The sequence below is a fragment of the Arachis hypogaea genome, chromosome 12, assembly GCF_003086295.3.
Source record: "Arachis hypogaea cultivar Tifrunner chromosome 12, arahy.Tifrunner.gnm2.J5K5, whole genome shotgun sequence".
Classification (NCBI taxonomy): Eukaryota; Viridiplantae; Streptophyta; class Magnoliopsida; order Fabales; family Fabaceae; genus Arachis; species Arachis hypogaea.
The window spans coordinates 109,866,335-109,890,071 of NC_092047.1; the positions used below are offsets into that span (position 1 = coordinate 109,866,335).

General features: G+C 28.8%; 2 protein-coding genes across 2 annotated transcripts; one reads left to right on the top strand and one right to left on the bottom strand.

Moving 5' to 3' along the window:
* The first annotated feature begins 7,003 nt into the window (after positions 1 to 7,003).
* On the top strand, positions 7,004 to 10,648 carry LOC112728197 (SKA complex subunit 1 homolog). Its single transcript, XM_025778241.2, has 9 exons — positions 7,004 to 7,185; positions 7,291 to 7,415; positions 8,473 to 8,585; positions 8,704 to 8,788; positions 9,075 to 9,142; positions 9,465 to 9,570; positions 9,654 to 9,683; positions 9,775 to 9,888; positions 10,315 to 10,648. The coding sequence occupies exons 1-9, from the start codon at positions 7,074 to 7,076 to the stop codon at positions 10,390 to 10,392; spliced, it is 831 nt and encodes a 276-aa protein (XP_025634026.1). The 5' UTR covers positions 7,004 to 7,073; the 3' UTR covers positions 10,393 to 10,648.
* A 4,248-nt stretch (positions 10,649 to 14,896) lies between these two features.
* Positions 14,897 to 17,643, bottom strand: LOC112728198 (protein RGF1 INDUCIBLE TRANSCRIPTION FACTOR 1). The gene is made up of 5 exons (XM_025778243.2): positions 17,524 to 17,643; positions 17,207 to 17,422; positions 17,049 to 17,123; positions 16,564 to 16,707; positions 14,897 to 15,980 (listed from the first exon to the last, which is right to left on the bottom strand). Exons 1-5 carry the CDS (start codon positions 17,524 to 17,526, stop codon positions 15,636 to 15,638), a joined length of 783 nt encoding a protein of 260 aa, XP_025634028.1. The 5' UTR covers positions 17,527 to 17,643; the 3' UTR covers positions 14,897 to 15,635.
* Between the last annotated feature and the right edge of the window lie 6,094 nt (positions 17,644 to 23,737).

The following is a 23,737-nucleotide window of genomic DNA, read 5'->3' on the forward strand; positions in this document are numbered from 1 at the left end:
AGACGGACATGAATATTACTTGGTGTGCTGGAACCAAGCATTCTTCTTCTTCATTAAAAATAGGTTGACTGTTCGTAAATTTTAGGGATATATCCCTTGGATTTACGTTGTCAATCATATTTTTAAATCTCTTCACTGCATCAACGAATCCTGCAGGAAACTCACTAATAATTTTTAGATCATTAAAAATTAAAATTGTATCAATTAATCCATACTGAAAAAACTGATAGGTGTCCGATGGGGATGCATCTGGAAATATAACCAGCTTTGTTAGCTGTTCTTTGGCAATAGGATAATATCCCAAAATTGCTCTTTTTTCTTCAGTCCAGTTCAGGATTATATTAAGGGTTTCTCTGAGATTTGATCTACAGACCCTTTTCTTTTCTTTGATTTCAGCCCTTGTAGGAATGTTTCTTATTATCCCTGTTCTCTGGGTTTGAATTGGAGCTTTATCTGCTCTTTTTAGGGTTTGCTCTGGATGAAGAGCTTCATATTCCCTGAAAGATTCCTTTGCTTCTTCCAGTGTTAAAAACCCTCCTTTATGAATTATCCTTGATTGATGTGTAAATGGTGCTGCTTTTTCCCAGGCATCATATACTCCTTTCATGGGGCCATTATAAATTACATAATCTTTTTTATCTTGGGTGGATTTTTTGATAATTTCAGCAATTATTTTATTTTCTAGAATTTTTTCTTCACCTGATTTGTCCACCACGCTTAGCTGGCTGAGCTCTGATGGTTTTGGTTGTTGTGTTGATTTCATTGCTTCGATGGCCTTCTTGAGGGATTGGATCTGTGTCCTTATTTGCTGACAATGCTTGCATTTTTCGAGTTCTTGTTCGTATTTCTGAATTTCTTGATCTAATGCGTTGTAGACGAACTCCATTCTCTTGTTAATGTATCTGCAATAACATTTTTGTCACCCTTAATATAGTCAATTTTTATTGGATATTGTAACAAAAATAATTGCCATCTTACCAATCGTCCATGATTATAATCAACTTTTAAATTATATCGTATGAAACCTGTTAGGTAGCTTGAATCTGTCCTTAATGTAAATTCTCTGGGTAGTAAATCAATTTTCCATTTCTTAAGAGATTTAATTGCTGCTAGAGTTTCCTTTTCATGAGTGGTATATCTCTGTTCTGTTGGAGTAAAAGTCCCTGAAATATACCTGCAAAGTAGTTCCTTTGGGGAATTTTTAGAATCTAGTGATTCTTTTCCTTGCTCCAAACTTTTTATAGCTTTCTTAGCTTTTAGACATCCTGACCAGGTTATGTCTGAAGCATCTGTTTCTACTATTAAGTAGTCATTTTCTTCTGGAATATAAAGTTCTGGAAGTTTTTCACATAATTCTTTAATCTTTTGAATTTGCATACTATCTTTTTCATCCCATTTCCATTCTTTTTTAGTACTTATTTTTGGAAATAAGCTTTTAGTGTATTCTGTTATATTCTTTAAGAATCCTTGATCAGAAATATAATTTATACACCCTAAAAATCTTTGTAATTGTTTTCTATCTTCTATTTTATTAGGAAATAAATTTACCTTTTCTAGGACATTTGGCTGAAGTTTTAGCTTTCCTTGAGTGGATAGAATTAATCCAAGAAACTCTATTTCTTGTTTTGCTATTCTTACTTTCTTTTTGCTAAGAACTAATCCTTTTTCTTTACATCTTTCTAAAACTATTAATAATTTTTGAAGATGATCTTCTCTATCATGTTTTGTAAAAATTAGTATATCATCAATGTACACTAAAACAAATTCATTTAACTCTTTTAGATTTTCTTCCATAAATCTTTGATAAATACCTGGAGCTTGTTTTAATCCGAATGGCAATACATTCCATTCATAGAGCAACACACTTGTTGATTCTTTTGTTGGACAAGTAAAAGCAGTTAATTTCTTTGTTTCTTCGTCTAAACGAAGTTGCCAATATCCTGATTTTGCATCAAGAGATGAAAACCAAGTTGCTCCTTTGATTTTTTCTAAAATAGAATCTTTTCTTGGAAGTTTATGAGCATCACCAATAGTTGCTTCATTCATCTTCTTATAGTTAATAACCATTCTTCGTTTTCCCCTTTTAATTTCATTATTGTTTTCGACATAAAAGGCTGGAGCCGCATGAGGACTTTTACTTAATCTTATAATTCCTTTTTCCAAAAGATCTCTACATTCTAATGAAAACTCTTCTCTATCTCTTGCGGAATAAGGGATTTTATTTGGAACATTTATCTCTTTTGTCGGATCTTTTAATTTAATGCTTACTAATTCGTTATTTGTATTTTTAATATCTAAAGGATTTTCAGCACAAATTTCATCCAAAAGTTCTTCTATCTTTATTTCAAGATTATTTTTTGGGATATTTATTTGAAAGTATAAATTTAAATAACATGTCTCTAATATAGAAAATATTTTAAATTTTAAGATCTTATCTATAGTAGTAGTCGGTATTTTTATACGTTTTGATTTTTGATTTATTGAAGAATCGTGTGGAACTTTTTAAAACTATATATGTTAGTTCTTGAATGAATGGATGATATAGTTTTAAAAAGTTATTTCCTATGATAAAATCCATTCCAGAATCTAACATGTATATAGATGGAACAATGAACCTATAATTTTGAATAAAAATTTCAACCATCTCTGCTTTTTGGTCAATTTTATGTATTGATTTGTCAGCTATTCTAACTCTTAATGGTTTCTTTAATTTTTTCCAATCAAGTTTTATATTTGAACTAGCAAAGCATTGTGTTGCTCCAGAATCTATGAAAGCATTTATAAATTTTTCTGTTATTTTTATAGTAATAAATGTAGCATTATTACTCAGTCTCTGAGTCTGTTTCCGAGACATATTCAAAAATATAGTCTAAGTTATCATCAGATTCTTCTAAAGGTTCCATGAAACAAGACTTAGCAATTTCTATTTGTTTAGTAAGATCCTTTTTATCCTTCTTTTTCGGACATTCATTTGCATAGTGTCCTTCTTCTTGGCAATACCAACACTTACAATTTTCTTTTTTATTTGGGCAATAATCACTTTTTTGTCTCTTATTTTTATTGTTATTTCTTTTCTAAAATACCTCTTTTTTCTCCAGTTTGGATAGTATTTTCTTTTTCTAAATTGATATTTTCTTTTTCTTTGATTTTTATTAAGACCATATTTTTGAGGTATCTCTTCATTATCCTGACAGCAAATTCTAATTATATTTGCAAATCTTTTTTGAGTTGCTTCTTGCATACAACGTTCTTTTATTTCCTCTCTTATTGCAGAGGTTGCTCCACCAAAATTATTTTCAATTGTTCCTCTATTTATTTCTCTTATAAATCTTCCCATAATAAATTCGTTAGCAGGATATGGAAGTTTTGTTATATACATACTAAGATAATGATTTTTATCTTCTTCTTTTAATTTGTAATAATGTATTCTATATTCACATATATAAGACTCCACATTACATAGATCATATATGTGAATGTTAGCTAAATGGTTTTTTGCTTCTTGATATTCTTTATTATAGACTTCTTGTTTATGATCTATAATATTTTTTCCAAAAAATTCTTTATATAGAATCATCATTATATATAATATCTTATCATAAGCTGTTATTTTTGTTGCTAATTCTTCTATTATTTGGTTTTCTATTGATGTCATATAATCTCTTATAGCTCCTTTAGTATGAAACCCTATGTAATTCCAAATGTCTCTTCCAGATAATTCATTAAGTTTTGGATTAGTAAAGGCTTCTAATAAGAAGGAATTCAACCAGTTTTCGAAAATTTCTTTTTCATTCGTTTTACAGTCTAAATCGAGCATTCTTTCTCCTTCCATTTCCTGAATTTTAGGAACGTATTTTGATGGTATTTTTGTATATTTTGAATCTTTATTTATAAACTCTTTTTTAAAAGCATAATTATCAAAACCTGTTTCCCATTTAAATTGAGATTGATTATCCCTAGATGTTCCAGCTTCATTTTTTACTTGTATTGGAATTGCTGGTTCTTCGTCACTTGAATAATCTAGGATGTGTTCTTCATTTTCTATATTTTCAGAATTTACTATTTCTTCTTCTATCTGAAATCCCTGTTCCATAATATTATTTTCTTGAGCCATTTTTAATTGTTTAAAAAGCATTGTAACTTCTTCTAATTTTTCTTCAATATTCATAATTTTAGTGGTGGTTTTACTTTTAAATCTGTTATGTTGATTATATTTTGAAATTTTTCTTCTTTTGGATTTTCTTTTTTCTTATTTCTTTGAAATTTTATGGATACTAGTATTTCTTCAAGCATATCTACTATAGAATTTAATTGTGGGTTAAAAGTATAATAAAGATGTGGGGAATCATTTCCATGATAACATTTCTTAGAAATTCCGTGTGAAAAATAAGTTTTTTCAGGTTTTTGAAGTCCTTCAATAAAGCTTATAGTAAAATAAAGATTTTGAGAAAAATCATTTTGTATTGATTTTAAGAATTCGGTGTCATTACAGTTAACATTAGTTAAAATCATTAATTTTTGATCTATTAATTTTGATAACTTAATTATTTCTTCTCTTAAATTTTCTAATTTACTTTTTTCCATTAGGTGACGCTTTTCTTTGTGAAGAACTACGGTTTTAAGTGAAAAGTGTGGCTTTAAAAAGTGTGGTTTAAATAAGCAAATCTTTAAATCTGTACAGATTTAGATCTGTACCATATAATTTTCTTTAATTCATTGAACATAATCTTTAATAATTCTTGTAAAAAGTCTTTATGGACATACACAAATATAGGTAGCTAGCTAGGTCAAAGTACTAATTAGTAATCATATTAGATTTTTTTTATATTGTTAATTAAATAATGTCCTAGAGCAACATGAATTGCAAGAGGAAGCCATGGTGTTCCACACCGAAGGCATAAGATGCAACAGTTTCAAGTTTGTCTCCTATGAAGCAAATATAATATGAATTCAACTCGGAAAGAAACATAAAATCCCAATAAAAAAGACAAATAGGGATTGAGAAAAGTGAAACTAAAACTAGGTTATGGGAACTATCACAACAAAGCATTATCACATACATTCATAGTCCTTTATGAAGGTAACAACAAAAAATGCGGCATTCCCAATATTATTATATGGTACTAATAATAATAAGTTCTTCAATATCTTGATCTCTAAACTAAGTATAGAACTGAGTCATGTCATCATTCCTCAAGTGAAGTGTAATACATTATTATTATTATTCAATAGAAGGGGACTGCATGCTTAATTAGGTTCATTGATTCATGCCAAAAATGCTTCGTAAATATAACAATCTATGATAAGGGAGCTAACTAACCTTAATGCATAAAAATGATTAGAAAAGCTAAATAATAAATAATCATATTATTATAGTTATATATGTAACAACGAATTTAGGACCTCAAATGTGAAATACACCAATTTATAAGAACTTAATTAATTAGAGAATATTTTACATGAGGGTGTGGATGACTATTTGCATTGTCTAAGGGAATGATGTATATATATATTGTGAGAGGAGTCTTTCTAATCATTTAGTTGTTAGAGAATTAATAGACATAATTAAGGAAGATCCAACATGTATCAAAGACCAAACAATAAGACACGGGATCATGAAGGGCACAATTTCCAGAAACTCATTATTATAATAATTAAGGTGTTAGACTTGATTTATGAGGCTAATACTATTCAAGAGATCTATGATATAGCAACTACGACAAACTTTTGTGTGTATATTGATAATGATAACCATGTAGTAGTGTACATTATTTGTGACAGGTTGGATAGTATTCTTGTCTGCAATTAACTAATATTATTCTACAAACTTTGGAAATTATTAGAAGTTAGATAGCCATGATTATCCTTTATAGTCTTGTTTTTTTTTTTTTTTTAAATTTAGAATATATATTTGCAATGATCTAATTGGCAAGTACAATACTTTATAACCCATTTTTTTATATTTTACTTCGTATCTTTGAGAAATGCAAAACTTATAATAATAATAATAATAATAATAATAATAATAATAATAATAATAATAATAATAAAGTGTATCGTATTAATAATAAAATTACATTATTTATCCAACTTTTGTGTTATATATACTAAAGCAAACCCATCCTCCTTTTTTTTTTTTGGTCGGAAAGTTTTTTTATATTTCTGAATGAAACGTATGATCCCTGACCAAAAAAAAAAAAAATGAAACGTATGAACTCGTATTGAAAATGGTTACATCAAATATTTCTAGTTATACACACCATTAAACCACATCATAGTGCTTCTAACTTGAACTGATCCCATTCCCTGGTGCACTCTTGAGGCAACTTGAAAAAAAAATTCAAAATAATAAAATAATTTAATTTTAATATACTCACAATACAAAAGAGTTTTATAATAAATATATTTAATTGTATATTATCACGGTAAAAAAAATATTTAATATTCAAATATATCACTTAAAAATTATCTAAATATATAAATTTACTTGAATAATCATATAAAAAATTTTATATTTCAAAATTAAACTCATAATAGAATTTTATAAATATTATTCCCATTTCTTTATCACTAACCTACTATAGCGTTTTTTGGGTCAAAGTATTATTAAATTAAACATTATAACCATGTTAGGTTTATGTAAAAAATTAATTATCAATATAAAATACATGTCAAATATAAAATATATATTAAAATAAGTTAAATAATATATATTTATATACAAATATATAGAACTGATTTAGTGACATTTTTTTGTTTTCTCAAAGTATTTTTGTAAATGTTTTTTTGGTAAAATATTTTTGTAAATATTAATAGCGGGTTATATTTGTTTAGAAGAAAATTTTACAGGCCTACAAAATGGGCCTCTTAGTGTTAATAGTTGGGCCTTTAGAGGAGGCATTAAACCTCTATGATCCATGAGCTTTCTCTTTTTGTCCAAAGCCCAATATACAAATGCAAAAAAATAAAGAAACAATTTTGGCGCGGAAGCGGTGGCAGAGCATTTTGAAACACTCGTCTTTCTCAATTCTCAAATCGGAAAAAAGGTTCCTTTGGATTATTCGATTCCACAGATGATGATGATGGATTCAACCACCGAAGCTTCTGGATCATCGCTTGAATCGTTGATGTCTTCCTTCAACGCTCGCATAACTCATCTTCAGGAGCTCGTCATTGCAAGAAACAGTTACTTACTCCAACTCTTCTTCTTTTCTATAATTCTAGAAGATTCCGTTCCACGCAGCCGTTATTTATTTATTTATTTTATTCAATTTAATTATTTTGGTGTAGTGTTTCCGGCGAGCAGCATGGCTGACCTATCGGCGGTGGACGCGGCGGTGAAGGCCATGGAGCTTCAAGTTCAGGCCATCAAGGATCGCCTCCGCGAAGAGACTCAAGCCATTCCCAAAACCAAGGCATTTATTTTACTTTATTACTTGCACGTCACATAGCAGATCGTGAAAATTTCAAATTTATTGAGTAAATTTTCAAGTTAGTCCTAGATAATTGGCAATTGAGGTCAATTTCGTCCTTTAAAGTTTTCAATCTCTACCAAAATGTCCAAAATTCGCAAAATTCAGTTGAGAGTTTGATAATATTTCATAGCTAGAGAGTTATGCAGAAACATGTGATCAGAGCATTTATAATATTTTTATCATTCTTTCCATGTCCTCAAGATATGTCACCAAATGTGACAATTGCTTTGACACATTGTATTTGATTGAACTATTGAAGCAATATATTCGGGCTCTGTAGCACTGCTCTTTAAAATTCTATCTACTAATGAATTTGAAGTTGGTTGCTGATACTTACATGAGAGGATATGATCCATTATGTTCACCCTGTGTTTGTTGTGTTTATTTATTTGCTTTCAAATGAATGGTATGGGCAATTGGGTTTTTATATTTTGCTTTGATCCCCCCCCCCTCCCTCCCCTCTAATTTGTGGTGAGGTTTGTTGCTGCTGCTCCTGCTCTGTGTGTGTGTCTGTGTGAGTTGCTTCGTTTGAGGCCTCATGGAAATAATGATATAGTTTTATTTGGTTCTCATTTGCTGTTCCAGCTACAAAGGTACAATCATTAATCATTAATTATTTACACTAGAGACTAAATGAAAACAAAATTGTGTTGGATTATTTTGTATTAACTTCTTATAATGGAAACCACTTTTCAGCTAAAAATATACAATAATAGCTATTAGTAAAAGAAAAATATTATTGTGTATATATGATGTGCAAGATATGTGGTGCGTAGTACATCATGAAGACTCACATCATTTACCATTGAATGGGGTGTGCGTCTAGACCAAATAGGGTTCTCTAGCGGTGGATGTTGTATGAATTGTTATGGTCCTATAAGGTTGTCTTAAGATTATCTGAAAGATGAGAGGAAAAGATGGATGATTTGTTGAGAAAACTGTTTATGTTCAAGTGAATGACCATTGAATTTGGTTTAATTTTCTGGCCTGCTTATAGAAATTGATCAGTGCCTCATTGAAGCAGCAAAAGAAACTACAGAATATGTCCCTTCATGCTCCCTCTCAATTGCCCGATAGGGTGACAGTTTCAGATTCAAATACTAGTAGATGGTAATTACACCTTTTTTTTTTAACCTTGCTGTAATGTGCAACAATTTATTGTGAATTCGGATATATTTTATATAATATAACCATTCCTGTTGTGCTGAATTCTAGTCTTGTTCTTCAGTTTGTTACCTGAATTTTCTGTACAAGACCCTGGATTGGAGGCTTTGAATTTGAAGGTTAATGAAGAGCCTGCTCCGTTACCTAAGGTAAATGAAATATGTTATTGGTGCAGACATTATTTTCTTCAATCCTCCCAACTCTTCCCTATTTAGTATTTAAAACAGCACAAGTGATTAACAGTTTGATACTATTCCATTTCCTTGCATTTCATGTGTCTCATTTTATTTTCTTCTATTGTTTGTTTTTGTCTGTTTTTACAACTTGACAATCAGTGTAACCTGTTCTCAAAGATGTTACATTATTTTTTTCCTTGACTTGCTATGTTTTCAAATTGATGTTGTCTCACATTTTCTTTTGTTTCATCATTTTAAGGAGAAAAAAGGTCGCAGTTCACCACCAATGTGGCATGTTACTGCAAGTGAACTAGATTCCTTGTCATCGTAAGTAATTTGAGTTCAGCTTAGACTATACAACATCTGTGTAAATTGCTTGTTCAGAGAAAGAAAAATAAAAAAAAATTTCAGTTGTCATTGTTATAAGCCCTTGTAGCTTCACTCCTTTCAATTTTTCCATTGCTTCTGGTCTTTAAATGAAAATTTGTTGGAGCAATCCAGCAGTTTTCCAGGCACGTATATCATTTGAAATGTTTACAATAATTTTTGAAATTCCTTTCCCTTCTCATTATTTGATTAATTGATGATACCTTTGTGCTTTGGCTTTTGATAATGAAATTCGTATCTAACACTTTGTGACTGATATTAGATACATGAGAGGTAGGCTTACTCTAGAGAAGGTGAATGCAGCAATCAATGACATGGCATCCTATGCTGAAGCAAATGCTCAACTTATCATAGCCCCGAAAAAGAAGGTTAACAATCAAATTCTTTTTAGATGTAAATTGCAAAGTACATTCTTTAAATTCTTGACAACTTGTTCTATTTGTGCATGAAGTTGGCAGAAAATCTGTGGGAGAAAGCCCTGGTGAGTGAAGCATCAATTTTCATGTTAATGTGTTATTTCTTGTTTCATTTATGGCAAAAGGGAAGGTTCTCGTTCATGTTGCAAAATGCAGGAAATTAGAGATATTGCAACTATGGAAGGGGTTAAGGGAAAACATTTCTTTCTTGAAGCTGACATAAAAGGACCATCACTGAAGCTTGACAATACTGGAAAGGCAATACTAACTGTGAGTATTCTTGTTATCCATCTCAAATTTGCTTCAGTTCTTCCCAAAAAAAAAAAATGAATCCATGATTGTTGATTGTTTTAACTCCTACATTATAAATGTTCTGTTTTGCTATTCAACAGTTCACTTCTGATAATGATTATGTCAAGGATCTGAAACAAATCAAGTTCTTCTTGATTGTGGCATTGATTCTACTCTCTTTCCCGAAAAATATTGATGTTAACATATTAGTCCTCAAGTTTTTGATTGGTTTATGTCATCTCTTCAAGGAATTCATTTGCCAATTTTCTTCAATAAGATAACTGTTAATTGTTCCACCTTAGTTACTTGGGAAGCAAGCAGTGTGTGTATGGTGTTTTACACTTTCAACTGTTATTTCTTGGGAAAAATTGATTGTGCTATAATTTGTCTTTGCTGTTTCTGCAGGTTCTTCGTCACCTTGGCCGCATCAATGAGACTCGTGTCGGCCATCATCGCATCATTATTCTGCAGAAGCCTAACTGAACAAGTTTGGTCATTTAGAATTAGAAGATTTTAGTATCATGATAAATCCAATACACCTTTGATGTTCAAACTCATAGCAAGATATATTTCAGGACCTAAATACTTGTATGAAATCAGTTTATGCATGTTACCTTATGTGTCTCTGTTGTATCTTTTTTCAATGGATGGTGCTAAACTTGATTGCCAGATTAAATATTGCATCTGATGCCAAATACGTGACTAGTTATAAAACATACTATTGTTTTTGTTATTCAAATCTAATTTGTTGGTCGTTTACTCTCTAGTGTTTAAAATATTTTTTCTTTCTATGATTAGTTTTCTAATAAAATTGCACTAGAAATAGCAAAGTCTAGCATTCAACCCTGAATTCTCTGGCCACTCATTCAATCTCTGCCTAACTTCTTATTACAATCTCACTAAGCAGGACAAACATTAGCATAGTTATCAAACCTTAATCTTTTCCCTTGGCAGCTAAATGTTGATAAAAGTTTTTTTTTTTATTAGTTAATTCCCTTGGTCTTAAACAGTATGATTTCATACTATAAGTTGTGTTCATTTTTATTTTTGGACAGCGTGTGTTATCTCAATTTGAATTAGTCTAAGTTGATAATCAGTATTTTGGTGAGTAACAAGAACTCATGAAAATTTTCATCCATTTTTACCTGCAACAAAAAGTACTGAGTTTTTTTCTTGCTAATTTCCCTGGTATGTTACCGCCTTACAGGTTTTGAATAGCAATAATCCTTCACATTGTAATAATCATTTCACAATTTACTAAGCTTTAAACATTTATATCACATTATCATATCTTCTCTCTACTTAAGTAACTTTAATAATTTTTCAATATATATGCTATTTTTTTTTCAAAGTCCTTGTAGATGGATGTTATATGAAAATACTAGGGAAAATAAATTTAGACACTCATAAGAATTATATTTTTTACTTTTTAAATTTATTAACTTTAATTAATGAAGGAGACATTTTTTTTCAAAAAAAGACATTAGTAATATTTATATTATACATATTTTATCTCTATTCTCCTTTAACCTCTAGGTTTGTTAAAAAAATGAATATAGTTAACAAAAATTATATAAATATATTAATTTTCTAATAAATTTAAAAAATAAGAAACAATATTTTGAGAAAAAGTACTAATATACATCCTGTTTAACAGAATTCTTCTACTAATGGTCTAATGCTACATAAATTTGTCTTAATAAATTGTTTTTGATTGCTTTAAAATCTAACCAAATGGCTACCCTTGACATTCTCGGTTTTTTCGCTTCATGATAATATATATAGGAATAGGACCATAGGAGTGTGTTCAAATGTTCAATGCTCTTGAGTCTTGACTTTCTTGAAACAATAGATTATGTGAATTTAAAATTGTCTAAAACAAACACAAACTCAAAGATTAGACACATTAGTGCGATTACAAAAATATTTTGTGGACGCATAACAATTTGCATTAGCATTGGGGATAGGGACAAAGTGCATTAAATTAAAGGCAGCTGGGTTTGAATTTTGTCACCATGCTAGCAGAGGTGGGGTCCTATAAGGTTTAGACAGAAAAACAGAGAAAAGAGAAAAGACATGACATAGTGAACAGTAGTAGGGTACTAACTGGCTCTATTTTTTGCTGCAGTTGCTCCTTTTCTCATCAATTCTCGAGTCTATTCTTAGGATTATAATAATATTTCTGGGCCCATATAGCCGCACCATCTTAATGATGCTACTTTCATTTCCCATATGCTACAACTTGGATTATTTTCCTATTATCAATGCTAATGTTTTGTTAAAAGTAGATTTTGTTATAATTGTCGTACCTAAAAAAGTTTTGCTAATTTGTGCAGTAAAAATAAGTATATTATAAAAAAAAATATTTTATAAAAATTAATTTTTTTACGTTTTTAATACATTAAGGGTTTGTTTGGGTGAACTTTTAAAAAAAGATATTTTTTTGAGTTATCTTTTTTTAAAAGATCTTATATAGAAGTAAAAGTAATTTTATGTTTGGATATCTCATGTAAAAAGATATTTTTATCTATCAATTATGTTTGGATATAATAATATAAAAGTACTTTTTTGTTTATTTATTACATGAAAAACATCTTTTTTTAAGAAAAAAAAGATCTTTTAAAAAAAGATGTAAATTACAACTTTTCAAAAAAGATCTTTTTTTTATTTTACTAGTACTTTTACTTTTACTATTAGAAATTTGCCAAACACGTTAAAAAATAAAAAAATATTTTTTTTATTGAAAAAGATCTTTTTTTTAACAAAATAATGGCGCCCAAACATGTACTAAATATATTAAAAATGTTCTATTATTATATTTTAAAAATATGTTTTTAGGACAAAAATAAATTATCTATATAAAGAAAAGTGTCTTCATATAGAAAGATTTAAGTTTAATTAATACAGTTGATATTATAATTATTTTTTAATAAAATTACATCGTCATTAGATTTTTTTTTTTAAATTTATATTATCTAAATATTATGTATAAAAGAATTATTTTAAAATATTTTGAACTAGAACCAATCATGATATTTGTTAGATATGGCCATACTTAGGTCAAACCACTACAAAATCATTTACTGATGTATATCTTATAGATATATAGTAGTATTCTTTAGTTTCTTTCAGCAAATTTTTCTACCTACTCTTTACTTTTATATTAATAAGGGCATGTATTCTAAAGAATTATTATTAATAGATATTTTTTATTTTAATAAATAATAAAAATTAATTTTTTTTTATAAAAAAAATCTTAATTAATAATTTTAACATATAAAATAAATATTAGCTACACCTTAATATTACTATCATGTTAAGAAGACTAGTTTTGCTGTTATTTCATTAACACTCAATGAAATGGTATTCGTTTTGGACGAAGCCTACTAGTTCATCAAATCTTCTCTATGAATAAAAAATTTGACTAATTCAACTTTGATCAATAAATATTCAGAAGGAAGTTTTGTTTTTTTTTTTTAACTAAAAAAAGGTTTTTTTTTTTTAGTGATACTAAAAAAAGAATTATTAAGATATCTATGACACATGTGTAAGTTTTGGGCCAGTTGTCCATGCACACACACAGAGAGAAAAAAATTGAAACAAAGAGAAGTTAAAAAGAAAAACTAGGCCAAAAAAAAAATAAAAAAAAGGTGCGTATAAGTATTTATTATTTCTCAAACTTGGATTCAAAACACTTAAATTTGAAACCAAAAAGTCAACAACAAGAAAATCAGAAACCAAAAACTAATTTTAGGATCATATCAAAAATGTACTTTGCTGGTAATGGTTAACCCAACAAAAATGCATTTGAATTATTTTTTGCCAAAAAAAATATCTTTTAAATTTTATTATCAATAAAAATATTTTTAAATAATTAAAAAATATAACAAAAATACACATCTATTTTAATTTGGATTCAATTAAATTTCAAACAACTTATTATATATTCGGCTTGGCCATATCAAGATTTTTTTACCACATAAAATACTATGATAGTCATGCATGTCACGCTTTTCTATTACCAGAGCAAGTATTTGATTATGATTAGACATTTTTTATATATTTTTTAATTATTTGATGGTATTATTATTAATAACAAAATTTAAAAATATTTTTATCAACGCGAAAATAATTAGAATGATTTTTGATGGGTTACTCTAACCCTAAAGTCCATTTCTTCCATTCTCCCCTTCATTTTCAAGGATTCCATCTATAACCCCATGTTTTTTAAGAATATTATTTCTGGAAAAATTTTAAGTGTATCAAAAATACCGGTATTCTAATTGTTTTAACCGTTGATTTCAATTAATATATATTATATATATTTTTTATAATTCAGATCAACGGTTAAAATAATTAGAACACCGACGTTCTCAGTACACTTGAAACTCTTCCATAAGTATATAACTAAGAATAAAGACATTTTTGTCGTAGATAGTGGTTTTTCAAGTTACAACAATATTCCCATGATGGAGGGGGGTCAACCAGTTAGCAATGTCAACAAGGTCAAGGTGTTTCATTATCCAACCCAATCTGAAGATTTCAGTCTAGCCTAAAAATATTTCGAGTTAGACTCGGATTTATAAAATGATTAGGTGCAGTTTTTTTAATCAAATTGAGGTGGTATTTTGAATTGGATTAGGTTGATTAGAACCATTCAAATAATATTATTCTTAGAATAGTTATTAACAAAGTTTGCAATAAAATTATTTGACATTTTATTAGCCCGCTAAATAAGTTCTTAACGTGCTATTATAAAAAGTTAAATATTAATCTCCAAAGATAAACGACGGATACGGTCATTTGGAAACTTTTAATTAGTCAAATTTAGTATTTAAGTTTATAATTTAAAAATTAAAATTAAAGATTTATGAGTTAAAATTTAGATTTTAAAATAAACAAAATTAAAAAAAAATGTGCCAAATAAACAAAATAACATCCATCATCCACCAACTTCAAATAAACAAAAAGTGTGCCAAACTGCCAATTGCACCCTAAATCTCATCCATATATATAAAGTGACAAAATGAGAACCCTAAATTGAACCTCAGATAGATGTCATAAATAGCTAGTTTAGCTATCATCTTAATTACAAAGTTCAGAATGCATATACTATGACTATTATGATGATCTTTGTGACCACTATACTCAAAACCCATTAAGACCATATACCCACATTGAGGTTAGTACATAACAATTAACTTCCTTCAAACTAGAGAATATTAAGGGTGGAATACACAAAAATGGGAGGGTTTTTCTTCAATCTAACTTTTGTTTAAATCTTCTTTGGCAGAGAATGGAGGAGTAAACGCACAAACTCAATCCTTGAACAAATAACAGGACACATTAATATTTGAAAAGTAAAAAAATAAATCTTCTTTTAATTCTGTCAAGTTAATAATATCACCTATAATAGTCAACTTTAAGATCTTAATTATTAGATGTTAGAAACCATTTAATTTTCAAATACCAATGTGCCCAAAATTATTTAGTCAAAGACAAATTTTGAGGTCTACTTGTCTTGAAAATTCTTATAAAACATGCTAAACACAAACATTTATACTTCACAAAAATACCAAAAAATTAGTAAAATTGTTGAGGTAAAATGTTTGTGTCCTTTGATCTCTTTCAATGAAATAAACACTCCATTCCAATTTCTACCATCAAATAAAATTGAAGAAAAATTTTCCCCCACAATCTCCACCCCCAGTGGAAAATAGTATCACTTAATAAAGAGGGGCCCTCTGTGGGGTCCCTTTCCTCCGGTTCGGAAGACCAACCAAAATGTCATGAACCGGTCGACAAACCGGTGCGGTTGGACGACTAGCCGAACCGGAACTTCGCTTTTTTCTCACAATTTCTGTGGTGGCAGTGCAAGCAAGGGTGGTCTTACAATCAACCCCACCAACACATCCACCTGAACCGGATGAGGTCCAAACTGAACCAGCCGGTTCAAGAACCGAGTCAGTTGTCAATTGACCATCATCAAACCCGGTTTCATTGAAGGGCAAATAGTTGCACTCATATAGGTACCCGGAGAGACTACCCCTACTTCCAATAAGATAGTTGATCTGTGAAAGCAATACAAAATAAACAAGTTAACAAAACTAAATTTAAAAAATAAAATAAAATAAAAAAATATGTATTAAAAAATAGGTGTCAATTAATATTCAAATTTAAACAAATTTAATAGTAAAAAAAGGCTAAATATTTTACTTTTTTTAAAGAGGATTCTCGTTATGTATGGGTACTTGTTATGGAATATAAAAATTAAGAACTATTGATTTAACAAGAACTTTAAAAAAATATATCTTTTAAATGAAAAGTTTCTAACTTTAATTTTCTTAACAAACACAGCACTTGTCAAATATAATCCCATAAAAGATTTATCACAGACAGCCTAGATAGGAAAAAGGAGGAAATTGACATGGTAGCATGGGAACATGGATAAAAAATAAAATAAAAAATTCAACTTTTTATAGAAAAAGAGGCTAGAGAAGCAGATGAATAGTCATAGAGAATGGGAATAATAGTAACATGGAATTGGAATGTGAGTATGTTATGGGGTTGAAAGTTGAAAGCAAGTTATGTTTTCTTCTTTTTAGGCCAAGAGAGAAAAAGAGATGAAGAGAAAGGGTAATTAAGTAAATTAACCTTGCAAGAGAGAGAGCAGAATTGATATGGGTCTTGCAGGGTTCTGTCGCAAGTACTGCACGAATTGCCGGAATTACCCCTAAAGTTCCTTGTCTGTGCCCTTTCTTTTATAAACACCACTTTTGCACTGTTCGTTGTGTATGACTGCAAAATCAAACACACAAAGAAGAAGAGAACAACCAATTATAGTTAATAACCATGTTTTTTATTTGTGCAAAAATAGCAGCATATATCACCACACATGTGAGGGGATTTTTTGTCAATTAATTCATGAAAGAATTTTCATTTTTAAGACTAACATAACCATTAAAAAAAACTGAATTGAGAATTAGAAAATCTTCATATTACTGAGCTAAATTAGTAGTTACACTTACATAAAAGTGAAAATTAAAGAAGCTTCAAAATTCTATTTTCTTTAATTAATTAGTTTACTTATATATATTTTTTTTTTCCTTTTTGAGTATGAAATTTAATTATGGACTCACTTGAACAGAAGTGCAGTCAATTAACTTTGCAGCATCATCCAACCTTATAACATCGTGGTACACATACCTTCTAATCTGCAATTAAAAAATAATAAATATAGTAATTGAAAAATAATATGAAAAAAAGAAAGAAAGAAAGAAGAATTGAAGGTAGGAACCTGCAAGAGTCTGTGAGAGCGATGTGGGGCTAAACAGTGAGGGCAGAGAGTGATGCAACAATCCAAGCAATAAACGTTCTTCTCATTCTTCTTTGCTTCTTCATGAACTATGCAAGCGTTGTAGAACTTCTCTGTTAGAAGCACTTGCAGCCACCGAGGAAGACCACCACCATTGTCATGATGTTGTTTAGAAGAAGAAGAAGGAGCAGGTATCAACTGTGAATAATTGAATTGAATTGAATTGAATTGAGTTAATAAGTAGTCATCATAAATAAAGTAGAGAAAGAACAAAGAGTAATAATTATAATGATACCAACCATGATGATGATGATGATGATGATGATGATGGTGAATGTGTTTTATTTAGTAGTGTGTTAAGTACTGAGCTTGCTTGAAGAGAAGTGAGAAAAAAAAAGAAGAGACGCATAATTATAGAGTGGGGGTGCGTGTGTGTGATCACACAGTAAATAATAATAATTTATTTATTTATTTATTATTATTATTATTATTATTATTATTGGATTTTTGAAAAAGGTGGAGAGAAGGGAGAAGCGGCGATTGCAGGGTTGGGTTGATAGGAAAAGTTACTGTTACCGATGAGATGAGATGAAAGACAAAGTGAGAGGGAAATAATAATAATACAAACTTAAAGTAAGGAAGGATATTGTGTGATTGTGTCGTACACAAATCTTAATTGCTTTTGCTTTGGTTTGGTTTCATTCATAAAAATCCATTTTACCTTCTTAAGAAGTAATAAATTCTTAAACGGTTAGTTTTTAATAAAATTAAATCGAATACTATAATTTTTAATATATTTTTATTTTTTAAATACTTTTAAAAGATAAAGTATCGTTTTATTAGACTAAATCTTAATTTTGTCGTTAATATTTGAAACATATTATTTTTATTTTAAATATTTTATTTTATCCTATTCATTTACTAATTAATATTAAAATTTTACTTTTGAAAATATTTTTGTCTCTATTCTTATCTTTTATTTTTTTCTTATTACTACGTTATTGTTCTCTCAAATCACTATAATAATTATTTTGACTATAACAATTATGATTTTTGTCGCTACCTAAAAGATAAACATAATGAGAAAAAGAATATTTTAGACAAAAAAAATTTAATTTTAACCAAACGACTGAAATAGAATAAAATAAAATATTTATGATAAAAATAAGATACTTCAAATATTAGCTGATTTTTTTTATATGAAAAAAAATGTGGTGTTTGATGTTAAAATAAATGTGTGTAAAGTAATTATATCATGTTTGGCCATTGTATAATTTTAAAAATTGCAACCCGCAAAACACGGCTAATTTTTTTTTATATTGGTTAAATATATGTGTAATATATTATTATTGGAAGATTAGGTGTTTTTTTTATATGGTGTTTTATTCAAATCGGAGGGTCCGATTTGCTTGAAGAAAAAAATAAACTTCAAATCGGAGGGTCCGATTTGTATTTTTTATTTTTTTTATTTGTTAAAATAAAAATCGGACAGTCCGATTTCAACATTAAAAATTTTTTATTTTTGAAATCACAACTCGGACCGTTCGATTAGAATTTTTATTTATTTTTTTATTTTTTCTAAACTCAAAACGGACCCTCCGATTTCTACTAAAACACGATTGACACCACATGTATGGAAAGTATCCCTCTTCTCCATAGTGTTGTATCACTCAATCCTCTCCTCCAAATCAAAAATAAAAAGCGGCAAAAACACAAGTTGTGTTTGATTTTTGCATTTTTTTTTTATTTTTTTGAAGAACAAAATGCATTTTTATGGAAGGTATTACAAATTTGCGAACATAGTATAACGGTGAGATTATATCAAACACACGAATGAGTGATTTTTGTTTATGAATGTCCATTTTTCTTTGTCATTCCATGCACTATAAATTTTGTTGAGTTACAAAATGATTTTTGTGAGAACATACAAAATCATATTTTTAAGAGGGTGAGTAACATTTTATACAAAAATCCGGTACAAATATTTGGTGGGCCGATACAGTTTCAAGTAATATTCATCACTGACGACACATGTATGTAGCAAATATTCTATATTTATTAACAAACCTAATTTTACGTGCTGATAATAGAGTTGTATATTGAGTTTGAACAGCATACGGGGCTGGACGTGGTTGATAAGGAGGTGAATGTTGATGAGTTCGGCGATATAGACTGGGAAGAAGATAACAACGACAGTGGAGAGGAGTTCGAAGCCAACTACGAAGTCGATGACGAAAACGATGACGGAGACGAAGTAGGCAATCCGACGGTGCAAAATGAAACAGATGCACTTATAAACCAGCACCCTTTTGGTGTTACGTCTTTTATGCGAATTCTGGATCTCGCAGCCATGCATGCCCCAAAATTTTCTGAGTATGCGGATATGGGTATGTTAATTAAAGTTACCACTACCATTTCTTTTGTTTGCCTAGATCGACTAACGGTGGTTTGTATGTCGTAGGTGAAGGTAATGTTGGTGAAAGATGATAAGTTTAATTTCGAAATGAAATTTGTTTTTAGAGAGTTGATGATATCTGCAATCGAAGACTACACTATCTCTAGAGGAGTTGATTACACTGTGTATGAATTTGAGCCGCAGACATTTTATACAAAATGATAATAATATATTAATTATATATTATTAATAATATACTAATAATAACAATTAATAATATATAACAAAAACAGTAATAATAATAACAATAATAATAATAATTTACGATTATGAATATATTAATAGTATATTTAATAATAATAATTAACAGTAACAATAATAACAATAACAATAATCATCACTATTAATAATAATAATAATAATAATAATAATAATAATAATAATAATAATAAGTGTTAATTTATATATAAAAAATTTACTAATAAAACACAAATAACTAAATTTATTCATGATTAAAATATAAAAAAACTTACCCATTAAAGATAATTCAAATATTTAATAATATGTTTTTGAGGTAATATAAAATTATGAACTATTTTTTTTCAATAATTTTACTCCTCACCCACTCAAACTACTTCCTCTTTTTTTATGGTCTTTTTCTTCCTCCCTTCCTTGCACCCAAAATGCAAAAGTAAAGTGTAATAAACACTACAACAATTCTGGCAGATAGCGGCGGTTATGGGGTCATATTGCGGCGGTTTTTAACCCCCGCCAAACATATTATGGCGATTAAACCAAATACTGAAAGATAAGCCGCGGGTAAACGGTTAGCGACGATTTTAGATAACTGTTGGAATAATCGCCGCTAAGTGTCTATCAATTTTGCGGCGGTTGGGCCGCTAAATAGCAAATAAACGAAAACAGCATTTGTTTTGCAGCGGTTCTAAATCGCTGCCAAATTTTAGTATTTCCGTTCATAGTTATTAGAATCGGACCGGATCGTCCGGTGGTCCAACCGACTCAATCGTTAAACCCGCGCTTCCACCAATAGACCTACAACGTGTGGATCACTGTAGAATATCAACTATGTAAAGCCTTCCACAAACAAAGAAGGTAGGGGTCGAACCTAGAACCTGGAAGAAGGAAAAGCTTTAACAATGTCAAAGCCAAGCGAAATGTCTCTTCGATGTATATAGCGCTAATAATGAGCAATGCTAGGGGGCCAGCAACATTTGTGATTGGTAGCCATCAACTAGCCATCAATGATGATTTGATGGTGTGAGATTTTATCCAATGGCTCACCTTTCTCTGCTGGTTACATGCTGGCCAAAATGTAATAAAATTGCTGGCCCCTTAGACTTTTCCGCTAATAATTATATATATCAAATGAACACATTTGATTGCCACAGAATTTTTTGTTGTATACTTTATATCTAATCATAGTTATTATAGGCACCTTATATATTGGGTAAAATGCACAATTAAATTAAATGGAGGACCAAATTTCACAATTCTACCAAATTAAAAAATATTACCATGATCTCCTAAAAGCACATTCTTATGTAATTCGAATCAGTCTCATTCGAATTAGACAAACCAACACTAATTCGAATTAGTCCTATTCGAATTAGTAGTAATGCTTGTAATTCGAATTTGTCCAATTTGAATTATGCTTGCATGTAGTCTTAGGATTGTTCGAATTAGGGTGATTCGAATTATGCACGCTAGGACGTACCTAGTAATTCGAATAGGTCAGCTTTGAATTAATTTTTTACTTTAGTAGATCGAATTAATTTACATCTATTTATATATGATCCAAACGTATATAAAGGGTACAATAAAGATTACATTTAATAATATCCATAATGAATTCAATAAAGAGTACATTCAATCATAAATAAAAAAATAATTATAAATATTTTGTTATAAATTATTAAAAATTAAATATTTTTTAAAAATATTTATTAAGATTTAGAATTTAGTCTTTAATATTTAAAATTAGTGAAATATTTGCCAAAAACATTATATTTTGTTGGTCAGTTAGCATTATTGAATCTACTAACCACGATAATATGCAGATGATTGATTGATTTTCATATAAAAATATTTTATTCTATTTAGTATTTAATTTTGATAAAACATTAATTAATTTTGAATTTAGTTATTATGGATTCTTATATCTAAGAATACAAGTTAAGATTGTTATTTAAAAAAATTTTAAATTTTTTATTTCAATAAATGATCAACAAATCATTAAAATAAAAAAATTATAATTTAAAATTATAATTTTAATAAAATTATAAAGTTTTGAATTTTTAATGACTTGTAGAAAATATTTTTAATTATTATTTTTAATATTTTATAGAAAATATTTATAATTATTATTTTTAGAAAATATTTGATTTTTAATTAGTTCAGAGTATGATTTTATTTTTTTTCTTTTACATCCATGTTTGAATATAAATTTAAATGCCAATAAAATAAACAAAAAAATCTTATTGGTAAATTTGTTCATGAGTTAACATATATAGCTTATTTAACTTGTGAATTTTTTTTTTATGTAAAACGAATGTAGAAAAAGTGTTACGAGTTTAAGTAACAATGATTTAAACATATGTAGCTTAAGATAGTAGTGTTTACTTAACTAGATTATACCCAGATGGTTATTACTAAAGAAAACATTGCAATATGTGGTAATACGCATTTTGCGGCGGTTCCGACAGTACATATAGCGGCGGTTTTCAAAAAGACGCCACTAAATACAAGCCTGATTGAAATATAGTGGCGGTTCGAGGAAAACCGCCACTAAATATAGTCCTGATTGCAGCCCCAACCAATAACCGCTGCTATATGTGCCACAGGTTGCCGTTTTGCGGCGGTTTTATAAAATCGTCGCAAAATTTCTGCCGCTATCTGCCGTAATTGTTGTAGTGAAAACAAGCTCACCTTCCCTAAAAAGCAAGACGCAAAACACGTTATAAAGACCCATTTTCCTTCTTTCACCAACATGTGTCGGACATGCAAGCTACCTCTATACCAATCTCAAGTTGCGCTTTGCTCTAGGGGCGGAGCCAGGTGGTAGGAAAGGGAGGCGATGACCCCCTAATTTTAAATTTTTACATGTAAATTTTAGTTTAGCCCCGCTTAAAATTTTATTTTAGTCTTAGTTTATTATATAAATAATTTTGGCCCCCTCCAATATTTTATCTAGCTCCGCCCTTGCTTTGCTCTGTCCACCTACCTAATGTAGGTCGCGTTTGGGCACTTCTAATGTGGTCAAACGACACGTCTTGTCTACATGCAAGAAACAGAGGACACGTTTCCGCATCTGGTTGCTCCTTTATGCCAGACGCAACTTACGTTTTACAGCAATCTTATTTCTTTTTTTTTCTACCATGCAAAACGTGACTTATGTTTGCAGGTCACTAAACTTGCAGATCCACGTATGTGAATAACACACCATGCACCAATATAGTTGGATTACACTATTTTTTATTCTATTTTTAAAATAATTTCTGTCAAATATTAGAGACGAAATTAAAATTTAGTCCAAAGTATTAGAGACTAAAACAATATTTTACACTATTTTTAAAAATTATTTTTACTAGATAAAATGATTTTTTTTGTTATTTTAGAAAATTAATTTATTTTATAACAATATTTTTAAAACTTAATTATTTTATAATAAAATTTATTAAAAATTTATTTTATATAATACATTATAAATTTGATTAAAAATGATAGAATGATTAATTTGTCTATCAAAAATAATTTTTGAGTACTTTTAAAAAATATGAAAACCAAAGTGTCCAACTCAAAAATGCTTAGAATTAATTTGAGCACTTATTCTAAAAATTTAGGTTATATATAATATCACATTTATTCTTAGTTATTCACAAACAATATAAAATATATTTGATTAGTCATTTTTTATTTTCCATTATATTAATTATATTTTGATTACAAAATATTAATTTATATAATAACTCTTTATTTTATTTATTTGCGTTTATTTTATTTGTTTGATTAACTATTTTTAAATTATGACTTTAAATTGTACACTCGTATTTCTAAATAAAAGATACAATTTATTATAAATCTTAGATTATATTATCAAT

Excerpts from the sequence above, each read along its gene's own strand:
- LOC112728198 (XM_025778243.2), bottom strand. Across the intron at positions 17,124-17,206 it reads GCTCTCACAGACTCTTGCAG|ATTAGAAGGTATGTGTACCA; the intron begins GTTCCTACCTTC and ends TTTTAATTGCAG. Across the intron at positions 16,708-17,048 it reads TTGACTGCACTTCTGTTCAA|TCATACACAACGAACAGTGC; the intron begins GTGAGTCCATAA and ends TTGATTTTGCAG.
- LOC112728197 (XM_025778241.2), top strand. The coding sequence starts at position 7,074 with ATGATGATGATGGATTCAACCACCGAAGCTTCTGGATCATCGCTTGAA. Across the intron at positions 8,586-8,703 it reads GATTCAAATACTAGTAGATG|TTTGTTACCTGAATTTTCTG; the intron begins GTAATTACACCT and ends CTTGTTCTTCAG. Across the intron at positions 9,571-9,653 it reads TCATAGCCCCGAAAAAGAAG|TTGGCAGAAAATCTGTGGGA; the intron begins GTTAACAATCAA and ends TTGTGCATGAAG.